Source organism: Corvus brachyrhynchos, unplaced genomic scaffold (assembly GCF_000691975.1).
Source record: "Corvus brachyrhynchos isolate BGI_N302 unplaced genomic scaffold, ASM69197v1 scaffold106, whole genome shotgun sequence".
NCBI lineage: Eukaryota > Metazoa > Chordata > Aves > Passeriformes > Corvidae > Corvus > Corvus brachyrhynchos.
In genome coordinates this window covers 3,025,867-3,044,507 of record NW_008238834.1, presented here as the reverse complement: position 1 = coordinate 3,044,507, position 18,641 = coordinate 3,025,867, and the positions used below count along the sequence as shown (strand labels likewise).

Genomic DNA, 18,641 nt, shown 5'->3' with positions numbered 1-18,641 from the left:
GGTGCGGGAGTGAGGGCGGGCTGCGCGACGGCTCTGCCAAGGGGAGGATCAGCCGTCAGGTTAGCGAAAATTAATGTAAAAGACAATGAAGGTATGGCGTGCCCCCCGCAGCAAAACGTCTGAGTGTATTGCACTTGCCGCCTTTGCTGAGGGATGCTTTTCCTTTGCCGGAGCATGAGGCCTGCTTGTGTACGCAGGCCTCTGGATCCTGTCGTTTGCGACCCAGGCTGTCAGACAAGAGGGTGGGATTTGCACAGAAGTGGTCGAGGCACAAGCACTCGATCCATTAGATCGATTTCGTAACAGGAAATAGTAATTTTTAGACCATCTTCTTAGCAGGAAGTGCTAAGAAGTGCTTTTCAACACCTTCCTAAAGGTGCAGGACTTGCAGGGATCTTATGCAACTTTGAAGGTGATACGAAATTGGGAGGATCTGTTAACTCCCTTGAAGACAGAGAGGCTCTCAGGCACATGATGTGATTCTTAGGGCTGTCCGTGCAGGGCCAGGAGTTGGACTCGATGATCCTTGTGGGTCCCTTCCAACTCAGAATATTCTGCGATTTGTATCCCAAACCACCATAACCACCTGAAGCTGTGAGTGTGGCACGTGAGACGATAGCTGCAGTGTTGGTCACAACAGCGTGTTCCTCTGTGTATCCCTTAGAAATGCTGTTTTCACCACACTGTTAGCCCGGGTTTGAGGTGTGATGCTCTACTAGCTCAGGTGTCTAATTTGCTAGGTGCTTGTTATTTGCCCTTCTTGTTCCAAAGTTCTCTCTGTAAACTAACACATGGTGCGTGGTAGAAAGCTTCCTTAGTATTTCTGTCCACTGTCAGAGGAATAGGAAGATCCTTTTAGTTTTGTACTGGTGTTGTAGCTTTTTTTTTCTTTGCATTTTGGTAGACATCCACCAGAGAGGCTCTGATTAACAAAAGCATCAAGCCGCTGTTGAATGCATTTAACCAGGTTCCTGGGAGGTAAGTAAGGGCCACTTGGTTTTTTAAAAAGTGCCTATTCAGATAACTTTTAGTAATCTTGTGCCTGAGTGTTGTTACTAACTAAGGTGGAATGTTTGCATTTGCAGTGAAAATGAAAAGAAGTGTACCTTGGATCAAGCTTTTAGAGTTGTTGTAGAAGAAGAAATAGTAAGTACTTTAAACTGCTGAAGGTTATCTCTTGTTGAACCTCAAATTTCTATTTGCAGGCTAGTATATTAATGTAACAGCAACTTACTTTAGTGTAAGAAAACATTGTTTATTAAAAACAGGAACTATATAATAGGTAAGTGAGATTAAATACAGATGATTCAAGGAGATTGGTAGAATTTTGTACTTTACAGGTGTCACACTATGGTGGGAGCTGTTGACTGAGCCTCTTCCAGCAGTTCTTTGTAATGCATATGAAAGTCTGCTACATCTTAAAATTCTAATTCATAAATGTGCATTGTTCTTTAACTGTACTTTAAGAGTGGGTGGAAAGGGTAGGTTTAGAGTAGGTGTCAGAAAGAAATTCTTCACTGGGAGAGTGGTGAGGCGCTGGAACAGGTTGCCCCAAGATGCTGTGGACGCCCCATCCCTGGAAGTGATCGAGGTCAGGCTGGATGGGGCTTTGAGCAACTTGGTCTAGTGAAAGGTGTCCTTGCCCATGGCAGGGGGGTTTGTACTGGGAGATCTTTATGGCCTCTTCAGATCAAAACTATTTTGTGATTTGTTACTAATATGTAGCAATACTAATATGTATTTGTAACAAAGCTGCCTTGTCAGCTGAAAAGAATGATGTAAGGAGTCAAATAATGTTACCGTCAAATAATACTTGAATGAAGTCTGAACGTGGGGTATTAATTTTCAGCGGTAAATGACTCTCCCAGTATTTGGGTCTTTAGTGGCTGGAAGCAGTCAAGGAAGGTTTCACACTCATTAAAAACTTATTATAGTTAGCTGATAGGTCAAATTTCATAGATTGTTTTGGAAAGTTGAATGTCAATATTTGTTTTAAATATGCTTACTCGTAAACAAAAAAATTAGTTTTGTTAGATACATTTAGGTCAGACTAGAGAATTTCAACACTGTTTTCTCTGTTTAGATAAACAAAGCTCCATGTGAAAATCTCCTGGCAATTATTTCTCTTGCTATTAATGGAGTCACAGAAGGTGAGCATCTCTCTTTCAAATCTATTGGAAGTTTTAGGGACCATTCAAGGGAATTTTAAGATCTTGATTTCTGTAAGTCACCTGCAGCAGTTACCTTTGGTGATATGTGACTCTTATGCTAGTGGTAAGTAGGCTTGGGTTTCTTTTAGAAGAGAAATTAAGTATAATATAATTAAATTCGGTTATATATGTGACATTTGTATTGGAATTTTGAATTTTTTTTCTTCTTTTTAATAGAGATGCATGGGTTTCGTTCCAGCATGATTAGCATTTTCTGCTTTGTCCAGCACTCTAAAATGATTAGAAGTTTCCCAGCATAATTTCAGAGATGAGACCACTGAGGCAGAGATGTCAAATGACTTGGCCGAGTCAGAAGTGACATTTCCTGGATATTTGTGCTCATCTCCTTGTCAGTACATGGCTGTTTTTCGGATACTTGAATCTGTTCCTGTAACAGTTTTTTATGTCAGAAATCAGTGTGCTGGTCTCTTCTGAAGTGACCTTTGAGCCCTTCCTTTTGTTTATTTGTTCACATTATTCATCAAAAATTGTTTGTTTTAGTAAGTATAGGTCAACTACATGTATGTTTTGTGAGCTGTAGAATAGCAAGAACTGTGTGATATGAGGAATGCAGGCACTACCTACAGATCATGGATGGATGGCCTTGGAGCAGTTTTAGTGGTGCTTGGAAAGGCTGTCGGGCTTCATGGGTGTGTGTAGTGTGACTAACTGTGGGTTTAGAAGTCTGAAAGGGTTCACTTGCGTTCTGCAGAAAGATGCAGCATCGTTTGAGGCTTTGTTTGAGGTCATTAGAGCAGGCAATTTTTTAGTACTTGTTTTATGTTAGTGCAAAGCTTTTGCAGGTCTCATTTGAGTACGTGTAGAAATATCTTCAATGAAAGTTCCCATTTTAGTCCAAGCTTTCTTAGGAATAAAAACTTTTCTCTTATTTTTTTTTTTTTAATGAAATGTCCCGCAAGTTCAACGCATCTTTTTTTTTCTTTATATTTCAGTTCAAATTTGTTGAATAAAAGATTCCCTGTTCCTCACAGGTATCTGCACTGCATCAACTCCTTTTGTGCTTTTGGGGGATGTTCTGGATTGCCTACCTTTGGATCAGTGTGACAAAATTTTCACTTTTGTGGAGAAAAATGTTGCTACGTGGAAATCGGTGGGTATTTTTGCGAAACATTGCATAGTTTTGCCAAAGCTTTTGTCTACATGAACCATTTTTATGAAGAGAATTTAACTGTCTTGTAGCTGACGTGTCAGGAACCCCAGAGATAGCACCCAAAAAGCATTCTTCTGTCTCAGTGTTTTCCTAACCTGGATTTTCTAACCAGAACTTCCTCCTATAGTCATTAACTCAAGCTGTTCTGTTTCAGATAACATTGCAACCCCTGATATATTCGCAAACTGTTCTTTGTCATTAATTCAATTAATTCTACCAATTTCTTTCTCCTGCTTTCAAATCACCAGTATTGTGAACACTGTAAATCTTTTGTGAGTGCTCTTTGCTTATTTATATAAATCATAAATGAAATAATAAAGGAAATTACTGTAAAAATTAGTGTATTCAGAAAAAAAAGTGGATGCTGTTCTTACTGTTCACTGACATACGTTTTTCTCTATGAAGGCTGGATTTAAATGTGTTTTGTGCTTTGTTGGAATTTGTGGGATTGCTTGTTTTATCTTCTTTTGCGTGAAACCTGCCTGTTATGTAAGAGAAGACTCAAATTTCGAGTTACCTGTAGGATTGACTCATACTTACTCATACCTTGTGGCTGGATTAAATCTGCTCAAGAAGGTTTTATTATCTCTTAATGTTCTAAATGCCTTTACTCTGTTTCAGAACACATTTTACTCTGCAGGGAAAAATTACTTGCTACGCATGTGCAATGGTGAGTGGTAGTTTTTCGGGGAGGGGGGAGCAGTTTTAAAGAACTTATCTCAGCAAATGAAAGTGAGTTTAATAACTTGATTTAAATTCAGATGTGTTCAATAAATTAAAAAGTTAAAAGGTGCATCTCTCAGCAGATAGAAATTCATGAGTCTTGCTTATTTATGTAAAAGACGTACAGACCTCAGGGAATTCTGTTCATCAGTGGAGATCATTATGGAAGAATATCATTCCTCAGCAATGACAAGGCTCATATCAGAGGCTGTATTTTAGTAGGATTCATTCAAACTTATTTTTTATTGGTGTTGAAGGTATTAGAAGAATTGTAAGAATGCATTTGGAAGAAATATGTCTGATCAGAGGAAGTCACTGGCATTTAAATTTACAAATATGAGCTTCCTTTCGTTAGCTCTGTAAGTCGTGTAATTAGCAAGTCTTGAATTCTATTACATGAGAAAGGAAAAGAGGGACAAATACTAATATTCTGTACTTTTTATGATATCTAGACCTCTTAAGAAGATTATCTAAGTCACAAAACACAGTCTTTTGTGGAAGAATTCAGCTCTTCTTGGCTCGGTTATTTCCACTTTCAGAAAAGTCAGGTGAGATTTTTTGCATTTCATCACACTTAACATTGAGACTAAATAAGCTGAACCTTGTAAGTTTCTGGTGGTTGCAGACCAAGTCCAGTTGGACCAAATCACTTTGCACTTGTATCCTAGTTCTTGTGTCTGTCCTCGATGTTGTAAGTGACTTTTATTTGCTTTGATTTCAAACATAAGTTTTGAATGCTCTGAGAATTGAGTACCAACATTTCATAAACAGCTGACTGAATGAACAGACTTGGGAACTTCACAACTTCTAAAACTTACCCTTTGTTTTTCACAGGGCTTAACCTACAGAGTCAGTTTAACCTGGAAAATGTCACTGTGTTCAATACCAATGAACATGAGAGCACTCTGGGACAGAAGGTGAAAATTCCTATGTCATTTTTCACTGATTCTGCAGTAAACATGTTAGATTGTTTGCACAAGAAGTGTTTGGGACTGTAGGTTCATCATTTGGTTGTTCCTCTGCCAGACCAAGCTGTAGTTTTGGGAATAGGCGTGTTATCTGGAACATTGAACTGTGCACTCTGAGGGGAAAAGGATTGGTTTGATTGTGAGGAATAAGCACTGTCACTCACTGCGAAGTTTTCCCCACAGTGTGCAGAGAACAGAGCCGTCTCTTCAGCTTTTTTTAGGAGAAGTGAGGCTACCAGTGCGTTAAGACACGAATTTGTTGCACATTTGACAGTAATAATACTTCAGAGATGTTTTGAGTTACCAGCTTAAGCTTTCTGATCTAATATGTAATTGAATGTTTGTAGTAAAGAACACTGTGAGAACCCTATGCAAACTGTAGTGGCATTTGTATAAATTTTAAATATTTTTTTCCTATTTAGCACACCGAGGAGAGGGAAGAAGGAATGGATGTAGAAGAAGGTGAAATGGGAGATGATGAAGCACCAACAAGTTGGTGAGCTTACAGAAACTTTAAAAGCTGAAGCAAAGCTTTGTAAAGTGAAAGGAAAAAAGCTATTTGGGAAATATCCTTAAATGTTGTGGTCCAAATTCTCCTCATCTCCTGCCCTCTGAAGATAAGATGTATCTCCTTGGTGAAGACTCCTGACAGTGCCTTAACTGTTCAAGTGGAGTTGCCTGGAAGACAGAAATGTACAGATTTGAAAAAATTACATACCCTTGCTGAGAACCAGTCTGGTTTTGACAGTTTTCCAAATTCCCTTCACAAAACTTGTTGTGATAAGATGTATTCAGGGATTTTGAGTGTATGCTTTAGGAGAAAAAGTTGTGGTCCTCTTTGTTTCCCAGATACTGAAAACTCCTAAGATCCCTTTTACGTACTGTTTTTGCTTTTGTGGTGAGAAAGTAACAATAGACCGAATGAAAAACTCTTACAAGGACAAATTCTGAGTTACAGATTTGTCTGTGAGGGTTCTCTACTGACTCATTAATTTACTTCCAAAATGAATTATATTTTCTGGGATTGTACATTCCTGAGTGAACTTGAATGCTGCTTTTCAGTATGGTTTTTTTTCATTATTTTTTCCACAGTTCCATTCCAATAGATTATAACCTGTATAGAAAATTCTGGTCACTTCAAGATTATTTTAGAAATCCTGTGCAGTGCTACGAGAAGGTGTCATGGAAAACTTTCCTTAAGGTAATCTGAGTTCGTGCTTTCAACTATTCAGCCTAAGTAAAGGTCATTGTTTACACAAGTAGCAGTGACTGCATAAGCATGGAACAGTTCAAAGGCTCAGGCTGCTGGAAGGTGATAGTGCAGGAGGAAATGCATTTTGCTGTTTTCTAAAGTGAGCCTTTTGCAGTAAACAAACATGTTGTGTTCAGATGTACAGTAAGCCCCCTAATACAGCTTGTGTAAGTCAGTATCAGAAATACTTCATATGTTGCGACAGTGCCAGAAATAACTTTTTTGTGGCTTAACAGCTGCAAAAAGCAGAACTTGTAGGTTTGAGTGGGTTTTTTGTACCCAGAGAAGATAAGTAGCTCTATCTAGTCCTAGCTCTTATTTTTGAATAGTCGTATTGATCCCAGTGGGATCCTAAAGATTGTTGGTTTCTAATGAAGCAAATCTCTTTATAGAAACTATGACTTGAATGTCCCCTTCAGCCAGCTGTTTCAGTTTTGGTTAGTATGAATATTGAAGATGATTTATTGCTAAGCTACTGTTTCTTCACAATTTGTCACTCAGTATTTATTTAATTCAAAGAAGTCTAGTTTTTTTTTTTCATCTTTGTTCTCTGTGTTCTGGTAATAAGAGGTGACATCTGCTCAGACATCCAAATATAAATGTAATTAATGAGGTCTACTAGTGGGGTCAAAAAAAAAAAAACACCCGGGTGCAGTTCAGAAACTGATCAAGGCCAGACTTAAGTCTTTCAGGTGAAATTTTTCAGTGTAGCACTGTCATCATGTGAACCTTTTTTCTTCATGATGTCTCAACAACAAAGCACTATTTACAACCCAAAACGTTCTTTTTCTTAGCATACTTTAAATATTCCATATGATTAGGTGTTCTGACATGATAGTGCTTTCACTTCATTTGTGTTGTACACATTGGTAACAAATGGGTTGTTTCAATGGGCTGATAGCAAATTTACAAATTATTTTACTTGCTTGGCTTTAAGTCTAGTGTAGTTCTCTAACTACAAAGGTTCAGTATTGTTTTCACGTGCTAAATAACTGTTTTATAGTACTCAGAAGAGGTTTTGGCTGTTTTCAAAAGTTATAAACTGGATGACACTCAGGCTTCCCGAAAAAAGTTGGAAGAACTAAAAACAGGAGGAGAACATGTATATTTTGCAAAGTTCCTAACTAGTGAAAAGGTATGTGATTTCCCGTCTTGTAATCCTTGGCTACTTGAGGTTGGAAGGAACCTGTGTCTGGTTCAGCCTCCCTCAAAGCTCTAAACTGGAGATTAGCACTATGTCCAGTTGGGCTTTGAATGTCTCCACACATCGAGACTCCACAGATGGAGACTCTGGTACCCAGTTACACTGTTTGGCCAATTTATTTAGATACATTTATTCTATTCCTTTTTCTATTTCATTCTTTTTTGTATTTTATTTTTTGTGGATTGCCTCTGTTAATTAATGACACGGGAGTTTCTACTTCTGGAATAAGAGTCTTCAGTAAAGCTGCCGTTTGTTTATTTGATTTCATTTGTAATGTTGTCTTTACAAAGATAAGTTAAAAGAGAATAAATATTTAAAGATCTGTTGCTTTTTTTGTTGTTTAGCTGATGGATTTACAGCTGAGTGACAGTAACTTCCGCCGTCACATCTTGTTGCAGTACCTAATACTGTTTCAGTATCTAAAGGGACAAGTCAAATTTAAAAGGTAGTGTGAAGATACTTTGTATTTTGGGGATGGAGAACTAGGAACTTGGAGATAAACCAAAATATTTTAAAATAGTTTGTCTACTTATTCTGAGGTTCTTGTGGAACTTGGAGCCTTGGATTGGTAAATACAGGGTGTGGCTGAAGTTATTTTACAGCAGGAAAGCAGAGGTCTCATTAATTTCTCTGTTCCTCTGCCTGTTTGCCATCCTTTGCTTTAGTGTTGATTTGACTTACTCAAACTTGTGCCATTTACTATACAGGCAAAAACCCAATCTGCTCATCTTTGCAGAGGAAGTTTTCTGCCAAGTTGGTGAGTTGTGGGGTCTCAGAGAAGTAGAGGCCATTAAAACTTGCTTACAGTGAGTGCCAGCCATGAGAGGGAAGGAGACTCTCCTTGGCAGCACCAAGTGGTTAGACCAGTGGAAGGTACTTGTGTGGGGCATCATTTTGAATCTATAGTGACTCTGCAATGTGGCATTGGTTACTGATTTGTTTTTTCTTAGTGTGCTACAGAACTCTGTCTAAAATGGCAAGAAATAGCAATGGTGATTGTTGCTTTTATGAATTAATGGGATAGAACCAAACCCCATCTGTTCCTAGTATCTAACATTATGCTGAAGAAAATCCCATCTCTCTGTTCATTTCCTTGTGCCCTGGGCCATATGTGCACATAATAATTAACATCCTTAACAAGGCAGCTGTCTCTCACCTGCTGTATATTGCTTTTTATAAGCAGCTCTCAAAGAACTTTGTAAACTAGGTTAGGATCATTACCCTAATTCTACGGATTATTTGTCAAGGCAGTCTGGTGACAGAGAAGGAATGGAATTCAGGTCTTCGGAACTGCAGTTCAGTCCTGTTGAAGTGAGAGTCATTTCAATGTCAATGCATAAAAATGCATTATGACCACTTATTGGTGGTCAAGGATGTCATGAGATACAAATGGTGTAGTATAACACTTGGTTATTTCTTGAGGTAAATCTTTTCATTGTGTCCATTTGCTGGGTTTTGGGTCCAACATCAAGGTGTGGTCTTGAATCACACAAATGGGCTTCCTATTGGGTGAATCTAAACCTTGAAAGCACATCTCATTAATTCCACAAACTAATAAATGGTCAGTCCCTGGGACCAGAGCAGTTCACATTCTAAGTATTTTCCTTAGATCCCCTCCAACACTTCTCAGAAGGCATGTAGTGTAAATTATGTGTCCTCAGCACACTTTTTGATGTGTTGTTTTGTTTTTCAATTTCAGTTCAAACTATGTTCTAACAGATGAACAGTCTCTTTGGATTGAAGATACTACAAAAGCAGTTTATCAGGTTGGTACAGTATCTACTTTCATAAAAATTACATGGAAGAAGATTAAGCATATAATATTGTATCAACCACCCTTGAAGCAGTAAGGACTATTTTCTCTGAGTTTTTTTTTTTCCCTACTGCTACAGATATAATGCAAAAAGTTCACTTTCTTTTCTCCCATTCATAGCTTCTTTCAGAAAATCCTCCAGATGGGGAAAGGTTCTCAAAAATGGTAGAGGTAAGTACTTTGATGCCTGCCTGAACAAAGTCTGTATAGCATATAAAAAATCAGTTTCAGCTTAAACTAGCTTTTGGAACACAGCTGTTATATCTGAGAAAGCTTTTACCTCATCCCAGTAAAAAAAGGTCTTATAATGTCTTTTTATTTTGTAGTCATATTTTATCCCATGTTTTCATTAATACTCTTTTCTTCCTTGTGCTGGGGAGAAATGGAAATATGCCTATATGTGCATGTGGACATACAGGAGAGATGGGTTATTGGAAAGCAAAAAAAATTTAAAACTTTTTGCAGATAGGAGTCCTGTGCCCAAAGACATGGAAATAAAATACAAGTGAAATTAATACAAACCCAAGAAGTTGTCTTTTTGCTTTCCTTTTTTCCTTTAGTTTGACTCCATCTATTTTCTTGTGTATACCAGGGGAAATAAAGCCTTTCCCACAGTTTTTGAAGAGAGAAGATACACTATTTTTTAATAAATTAAACCAGTTGCCTAAGATTATACTGGTGATCTTTAAGATAGTGACTGAAACACACAACCTAGAACAAAGTTTTCCCCTTAATTTTAATAGCTTAGTTTAAAACTTTGGAGTCAACTCTGAAAGTGCTTATGATCCTAATAATATGCAATACTTTCTGTGTTTCTACAGCATATATTAAATACTGAAGAAAACTGGAACTCGTGGAAAAATGAGGGCTGCCCCAGCTTTGTGAAAGAAAGGTAACTGTGTTACGAAACAGAAGCTTTCTGCTGCTTGTTTGAAGTGGTGGTTCCACTTCAGAATATGGTACCCATGGTGCATGTGAGCATTAGCCATTCACACAGCTTGGAGATCTGTGCAGTTGCCTGTCCCTACAGTGAGTGCAGAAGGCTCTTAGATTTCTGCCAAAAGTCGTAAGGCTTGCAGTGTGTCAGGGAAGAGCTGGTTATGGGTGTGTGGGCTCTCAGGAGAGCATTCCTCATTGTCTCAGGGGAACATTTGGTGGTACTGAGGATCCAGTGGTCCAGGAGACTGGAGCAGGTTTTGTCCCCTCCTGCTTTCAGCAGACCCTAGGTTGAAGAGGTTAGTGCCTGACTTTCCCATATACCCCTTTGGATTGCCTCTAATGAAGCCTTTGGCTTTATGACTTTGGCAGAGCAGCATACCTGGAGTTTGTGTAACAGTTCTCTCATGCAATTAATTTATTAGTGTGCCACTTGATGGTGATCTCTTACCTTAAAGGAAATGACATTTAGGTGGCTTTCACTGCTGAAAGTTTCCTATGTAATTAGTTACTAACTAGTGGCAAAACCTGAACTTTGAGTCCATGTGTCTACTTGGCTGTCTTGAGGGGATTACCAAACATTTGTCTTCCACCCTTCTTCATTGTACACACAGACTGTAGCCTGTTTGTGGTAAGGAGCATCTGGGTCATTATCTCTTCGGAGATTTCCTTTTATTGCAGAGATGAGGTGCAGCCACCTCTCCATGACTTAAACTGTTTGCAAAAAAAGGGAGGGGAGCTGTTAGAAGAGAGAATTACTGTTGCAGGGGGATTGCGGGGAAGTAAAATTATGAAATCTGACTTTTATAAATATTCTGTCTCCTTTAGATCTCATCCAGAGTTTCAGCTTGGGTAGGTCTTGCCCTAACCTCAGTGCTCTGGGATCTCCATTCTCTAATCCCGTGAAATCAGGTGCAGCTGGGGAAAGAGACCTTGCAAGCATAGAGCAGATGATCCCAGCAGCAGGGTAGATCATACTTACATGTGCTGCTGGCACAAATGTGATTTGCTTCCTTCTTTTTATTGGGACTCTGGTAGACCTTTACGTTTTTGAGTGAACTAATTTTGGTGTCTGGCAGAATCCTTATCTTTACTTTGCCTTCTCTCTCCTCTTCCCCACTGCCTCCTTCCACTCTTAGACTCACTGTCCTTCAGTCCTTTTGTTATGATTTAACTTGGCACCATCTCAAGGTGAAGGTGAAATGGCTTTTTTTGTTCTTGAGATGTTACTGGTTTGATACTAAAGAGCATCCTTTTTTTTTTTTCTTTAGACCTCCTGATTCTAAGCCAATGAGGCCTGTGAGAAAGAGGCCAGCTCCAGAGGACTTCTTAGGAAAAGGATCCAACAAAAAAATCCTAATGGGGAAGTATGTTGGATTCTTTTTCCATTACAGAGTTTCTGAGTTTGGTTTAGTTGGTTTGGGGGGTTTTGTGTTTGGGGTTTTTTTCTCCCACTGATTTTTCTATGCAGTAATTTTCAAACTTCCTTAGCTTGGAACTGCCAGGAAAGAACTGCCAAAGGATATATCATCCTTTTAAAACTTGCAGTAGGCTTTCTTTCCTTGTAACCATCTTTTACAGATCCCTTTAAAACACTCCATGAGTGTGGAATTGTAGAATGATGAACATAAACAATGTGTGGTTATGCTTTTCTTTTCAGTGAGGAACTGACCCGCCTTTGGAATTTATGTCCTGATAACATGGAAGCCTGTAAATCTGAGAGTAGGTAGGTAAAAAATGGGTGTATCTTTTGTCTAAAGGTAACTAATTAGCACTCTAATTAGAGAGTTACAAATTGGCATCAGGAAAATATACAAGATGATTTTATGAGGTGTGCATTTCACACCTTCTTGAGAGAAGGTGTTTGCATAAGTCTTTGCCTTGAAATCCCCTTACAATTTTCCTCACTTCTTCAAATATTTATGCTGTCAGTAATTTTCATGGCTTAGTAAAGTAAAATCTAAGCTGAAAACCAGATGAAAACTCCCATTTTATAGAGCATGATTGTATAATTAATTACCTTATATAATGAAGGAAGATTGCCAAGTCTGGCTCTGATGAAGTTAGCATGCTACTTGGCTATGATTTTCGAGCAGGCCTGTGCTTTGAACAATGCTAGATAAGAGGAAATTGGCTACCAGGCGTTGTTCCAGCACATACCGTATCTACTCGTGGGACAGATGCAGAAAAATGCAGTTATTGGTTGTCCCTTCAGCTTGCACAATTGTGGGAAATACTTAAAATGTACTGTGCTACATAACTTTGTTTGTTACAGATACCAAAATCCCTTTTTCTGTGCAGACACGATGCAGAGTAAGAAAATTTGGAGAAGGAATGGGAGAGTTCCCAAAGAGGACTCTGCTAGTAGTGGCTGTAGAATCTGGTTGCCTGGGGTGAGGTGCTACCTGTGCAGATATCCTGAATGGAGGAATCGCTTTTCCAGAGGTTCAGAGCTTTGCAGAGGAAGCGCCCTCCTTTCTTGTGAGGCTGGGATGTACAGGAAGGTCTCTGACAAGGACACTTGCCTTTACTAGGCCAAGGGATGAAGGTGGAGTTGTGTTTGGGACCAAAGCTTTTGATTCCCTGTGTGTGATTGTATTGTGCTGCAGTGTCTTTAAATAAAAATAAATTAATAAATAAAGGCCTAAACAAATGGAGATAAACGAAGAAAATGCATGCCATGGTAAACAGGAAATAGGTCCCATAGGATCTGGATTCAGTTCCAAGTTTTTATTGTAGGCTTTGTGATTGTACGTGGTCAAGTGACTGTAGCTTTTTGCTTTGGTTCCTCACATCTCCATTCAAATGGGGAATACTTCCTTAGCTGTCTCCTTTTTAGATGGTTGTTCTGGGGATAATATTAGCAGGGCTCTGATGGGTTTTCAAGGTGCTGGCTTTGCTTCCAGTAGTCAGTGATAGTGCGCAGGGCATTGCTGCCCTGGGCAAAATGCCTTTTTCATAACAAAATTGAAGTGAGTTTTTAGAGCAGTGTGCCTCACCCCCTGTCCAACCCTTTACTACGGATAAGACCTTGTAGAAGCAGCTGTGTCTCTGTCAGCATTAGGTAGGAGAAATACAGATCATTCTGAGCTTGCTTTGCACCACTGAGAGTCTTGGCTCTCAGTAACCTACAACTCTTACACAATCTGTGTTTCTTGGTTAGAGTCTTCTCAGCAGCAAACTGTCCCAATGGTGTGAAATTTTCATTTCTGTTCTGTTCTTAGGTCAGGGTTCCTCTTGTGCTGCTTTGAGTACCTCTCAGAACCAGCCACAAGTGGTTCCGAGAGCAGACGGAACTGAGATGGGGGTGGCAGGGACAGCCATGTTTTACTGATGCTGTCAAATGGCACAAAACTAACAACTATTTTAGACTCCTGAGCACTTGTGAGCCGTGCAGATGCTGTTGACAGATGTTGGTGTCATCTCTTAGTATGGCAGGAGGTTTAGATGTATGTAATAGGTAGTGCTAGCAACAGCTGGCATGCTCCGCTGGTTACGCAGTAAATAATTTTATAGCAATGTGTATCAAACAGATTCTTTGCTTATTTAAAATTGTTTAATTTGAATGGGTTGGTTTGGGGTTTGTTTTTCTGTCTTCAGTGGATGAGCTTCAGATGTGTCTGAAGGAACCAAATGCTGTCTATTTTAGAGAAGTTTGTGAAACATATTAATGTCCTTATTTGATTTTCTTAGGGAATATATGCCAACACTGGAGGAATTTTTTGAAGAAGCTATTGAACAAGCAGACCCTGAAAACATGGTGGAAAATAAGTATAAGTATGTCCATCTCTGCTGTGTTTCACTTGATTTTAATTTCTTTCATGTTTGGCTTGTTAAAGAAAACAGACTGTTCTCAGCATTACTAGTATCTGTGCAGGACTCCAGAAATGTACAAAAACTGTTTAAATTTGGACAGAATTATATTACTAAAAGTCTCAAATCTTTCTCTGTGCTTTTATAGATGCCAGACTTTACTAAACAAACTTGTGTTTTATTGTAGGGCTGTGAACAATTCTAACTATGGCTGGAGAGCACTGAGACTTCTGGCACGCAGAAGTCCCCACTTCTTCCAGCCAACAAACCAACAATTCAAGAGTTTACCTGAATATCTAGAAAACATGGTAATCAAATTAGCCAAGGAGCTGCCTGTAAGTAATATTATCCTATAATAATTAATGTTGAATTAGTTCACTTTCTGCTTGTCTCTCTACAGTCCATTTGGTACCTGGGCACAGAGGGGGCAAAAAAACCCCCCAAAAACCCAGCTAGGAAAAGAGTTTGTACACTAAAGTAAAAATTACAAATTAAATTAGTCTAATTTCTGAAGGTCCCAGTAGCAATAAACTAAGTAACATTGGTTAACCTAGTAACTGTTGAGCCCTGCCTTGTACTCCGGGGAAAAAAATCAGACCAATTTTATGGAAGGTATAAGCCAGAATTATGGCTCATGAATATACTGGGGTGGCAGGAAAAGGGGCAGCATGTGCAGCTGAAGGTGCTGTGCTAAGTGTTACCAGAGCTTTACAGCAAGGTTTGCCAGAGTTCTTCTATAAGCTCCCTGACTTCTAAAATATGCAAAACATGAATAAACCTTGTGGAGCAAAGGCATTAACCCTTTGTTTGGTCAACAGTAAAAATTTGAGTCCAGGAAGGGGCCTTTCAGATCACTTTATACACAGTGGTAAGAGAGGCTGCAAGTGGGGAAGGGACACTTTCTACACCTTTGAGTTAGCACACAACCCAGCAATGTCTTGCAGATACAAACCCCTGCTCCTCTACTGAGACCTTCCTTGTATGTAATGTGAAACTACTGAGGTGTAAAGGTTGGATTTTAATGTATGGCTGTTTTGTTTGTCCAGCCATCAGAGTTAACTGTATGCTAATAGCAAGTTCAGAAAAAATAAGGGGAGGGCAAATGTATTTTAATTTGTTGAATGTATTAAGGTATGGCTGGCTGTCTGCAATATTCCTGATGGTACTACTGTCATGTGCCAAATGCTATCGCAAGAAAAAAATACGTACATAAGGCCCGTGGCTGAAATGTAGAAAAAGATGAAACCTTTTGGCTGATCAGTAGCTAAATGAGGGAGTGAAAAGTTTGTTGTTTGTGTATTTGTTTGCCACCTTCCAGAAGTCTGAAAGTGCCTAAACTTTGGGGAATTCCCAAGTGAGGAATAAAATAAGTGAATAACAATAATAACGACTTTTTTAAAAAAATGTTCATCAGTAGTGATCTCAAAGTTGATTGGCTGGGATTTTTTTTAAGCAAGTGATAAAGCTCACTATGGAATGCTTAGTAGTTATTACTGTGAAAAGGAAGAATCCTGTGAGGTCAGTGGATGTTTTTATTAGGTTTTTTAGTTAGTAATGTGTTTTATTAGAACTTGTTACTGTTATTTAGGAGACTATGGGGGATTTTTAATTCTCATGTGGGATCATGTCAGGCCTTCCATTCTAACACATGTTTCAGAGACAAGCACAGAGCTATAGAATTTCTCTTTGAACACAAAGTTCATCCAGTGATGTTTAGTTCTTTCATTGTAGCCTCCTTCTGAAGAAATAAAAACAGGTGAAGATGAAGATGAGGAAGATAATGATGCTTTATTAAAGGAAAACAATGAAAGTAAGACTTGCATGTTCTCGGTCTTTTCAGTTTTTCTCTTATGTGTAATGCAGAATCTGTGTTTTAACATAGTCTACTGAGGGCCATCAGTCCTGCTTACCCCAGTGCATTCGTATCAAAAAGCGCAGCCTTTACAGGACACGGGGCACCAGGAGCAACCTCCCAGAGTCCTGGCCTGCAATGCTGAAAGCATCCAACCTGTTGGATTAGCACTTCCATTAGGAGCCTCTTTCACCTTTCCTGCTATGTGTGTATGTTGCCAGTGTCATACACACTGGGTGTTCATGGCTGAAATACCAGCTGTGTAAAAACCTGTGTGAGTGCTCCTCACCCACTTTCCTCTTCTCTCCGCCCTTTAATTGCTGGGGTAAGCACTTTCCCCTAGCCCCTCCTAGGGTGGTAGTTTTGGGACTTTCAAAAATTAACATACTCCAACTCTGAGGTCTTTACTTCCTCTTCATTTAAAATACTTTAAAGGTAAAAGGTTCTTGCTGAGAAGAGCAACATTCCTGACAAACATCGTCTCACTCATTTTTCTCCACAATCCACTCCTGGTTGTCTCTTGCCTTTAATCCTGGCATGTCCTGCTCCTAGGTGTCCTTCCCATCTCCTTTGTCTGTGAATCTGCCCTCTTCCATCCTCATTCATGCCCTCATCTCACAGCACCTTCTCCCTTGTGTGTTGTAACTCTGTGTGCCAGCTCCTGGATCCATCATGGGCAGATGGGATATGCAGGGCATGGAAGCAAAACACTGGGTACCTCTGGCAGCTTTGTTGAAAGCTTTTTTCTGGTAGTGGAAGGCCACCTGTGGGCCTCTGTGAATCTCTCTCGTGTCTCCCTTTTCCATCCAGCACTTGACCCTCTCCACAGTCTCCTTGGCAATAGTAGAGAAGTTCTTTTCTCTTCAGCTTAATGCTAATTCACACAGCCTTTGTGGTGTCACTGTGTGGGATTTACATCTTTCTTTAAATCTTGTCTTAAAGCAACGATGGCAGAGCCATGGTCTGCTGTGCTTAGACATAAGGGAAGTGATCTGAGGGCTTTTATTGTTTTGTTGTTCAGCATCTTTTATCCTTTCCCCTCGACGTGACTTTAGTTCAGATAAATGAGTGTGACTGAAAAGCACTGGGTAGAGTTGAAACTTCTACTCCATGCCAGCTGTTTTTTCAGGTGGTACAAGGGTGAGATATTTTATTAAAAATTATTATTAATTTCTCTACATAATTCAGTCTTTGGTGTTTCCTTCTTTAAAACTGTGAAATAAACATGGGTGATAAGCTATAGATTGTAGACCATGATAAGCTATGAATGTGCAAAGCCATCTGTGTAATCACTACAGCAGTTGGCTTCTCAGCAGAGCCTAGTGTTCCATGGTTCTTATGTCAATGCCAGAATGACAGAAAATTCCTTAAAGTACTGACTAAACATGACATTTACTGTCACAGTCCTGCTGCTAGTAGTAGCATGAGAAAAAAGGCAAGTAAACTGGGTTTGGGTTTTTTTTTTTTACCTTGGTTGACCTTGAGTAAGGTGACTAAAAAATTCCAAAAGACAACTGTGTTAAAGATCACTCTGTATTTTAATGTTATAATTGACTTGTGTTGAAAACTATAGTCTGCCTGTCAAAATCCTTGTTTTCATTTGGAGGAGGCAGTTCTGATGTATTTAAGACTTTGGCACTTCTCTCTCAGTATAATAGGAGATAACATAAAAAGCAGTATTTTCTTTATTATGGGCATTAAGAGACATTCCTCTTGAAACCCAGGTAAACACCTGTAAAAATCTGCTCTCAGAGCTCGAGTAGGTTTGAAAAGCTACAGGAAAGGTGTAAGTCAGGCTGTCAGTAAATAGAAGATTTGAAATGGGGCAGATCAGAGAAGATTAATTTGCAGTGTCTGGAGATGTTCCCTGTGTTTCACTGATTCCTCCTCTGTTTTCTCCAGGTCCAGAGGTGCAACGGGACAAAGCCATGACGGGCGAGCAGATCGAGTCCTTTGCGAACAGGCTGGGGGAGCAGTGGAAGGCCTTGGCCCCCTACTTGGAGATGAAGGAATCTGATATACGGCAGATTGAGCTGGACAGCGAGGATGTGAAGATGAGAGCGAAGCAGCTGCTGGTGGCCTGGCAGGATCAGGAGGGTGCTCACGCCACCCCTGAGAACCTGATCACGGCACTGAGCAAAGCCGGGCTTGGGGACCTGGCCGAAAGCCTCACCAACGACACCGAGGGCAGCAGCTAACTCGCCTCAGATGCCAGCTGACTGACTTGGGGCTGGGGGTGCTGGTAATTGTGACTCTTCTGGTGCTTGTCATTGATAATTGTTACTTTTGTCACTAGGTAACAGATTTTTGATAGGTATTTTATGTTCAGTAAATGATACAAAGCTTTTTAATAATACTGTGAGATTGTCCAGATTGTCTGAGAAGAGGATTAGTCACCCTGGCCTGGAAGTAGGAAGCTTCATCTTTGGTGGTAGAACATAAAAGGGAGGATGGAGAGTCAAAGCAGATTTTGGTGCAGGCTGTGGGAGCGTTTGGCACCAGCAGAACTTGGGTTGCTCCCACTGGACAGAGCATTGGCAGCTTCTCCCACTGCCACTGGCTCTGCCACGTCCCTCAGCGCAGGGAAGGACTCTGTGTGAAAGACTTTGGAGTCACCCCTTGGGGTGATGGGAGCTGGGGACTGTCAAAACCTACCTGGCAGAGGTAAAATAAGAGGGTGGTTGTGATGACACTCCAAG

At 39.8% G+C, this 18,641-nt stretch overlaps 1 protein-coding gene across 3 annotated transcripts; it reads left to right on the top strand.

Annotated features, from left to right (window-relative positions):
- The first annotated feature begins 896 nt into the window (after window positions 1-896).
- THOC1 (THO complex 1) lies at window positions 897-18,313 on the top strand. 3 transcript variants are annotated; one of them, XM_017738318.1, is made up of 21 exons: window positions 897-978; window positions 1,086-1,146; window positions 2,084-2,150; window positions 3,203-3,321; window positions 4,003-4,051; window positions 4,557-4,652; window positions 4,939-5,021; window positions 5,495-5,568; window positions 6,165-6,273; window positions 7,328-7,459; window positions 7,873-7,973; window positions 9,228-9,294; window positions 9,462-9,512; window positions 10,163-10,233; window positions 11,106-11,129; window positions 11,549-11,644; window positions 11,938-12,003; window positions 13,971-14,054; window positions 14,278-14,425; window positions 15,822-15,900; window positions 17,845-18,313. In XM_017738318.1, exons 5-21 carry the CDS (start codon window positions 4,042-4,044, stop codon window positions 18,138-18,140), a joined length of 1,587 nt encoding a protein of 528 aa, XP_017593807.1. In that variant the 5' UTR covers window positions 897-978; window positions 1,086-1,146; window positions 2,084-2,150; window positions 3,203-3,321; window positions 4,003-4,041; the 3' UTR covers window positions 18,141-18,313. The 3 variants fall into 3 exon arrangements, with proteins under 3 accessions (XP_017593807.1, XP_017593809.1, XP_017593808.1); XM_017738320.1 differs by lacking the exon at window positions 15,822-15,900 and having other exon boundaries at window positions 17,845-17,963; XM_017738319.1 differs by lacking the exon at window positions 11,106-11,129 and having other exon boundaries at window positions 898-978.
- The last annotated feature ends 328 nt before the right edge of the window (window positions 18,314-18,641 follow it).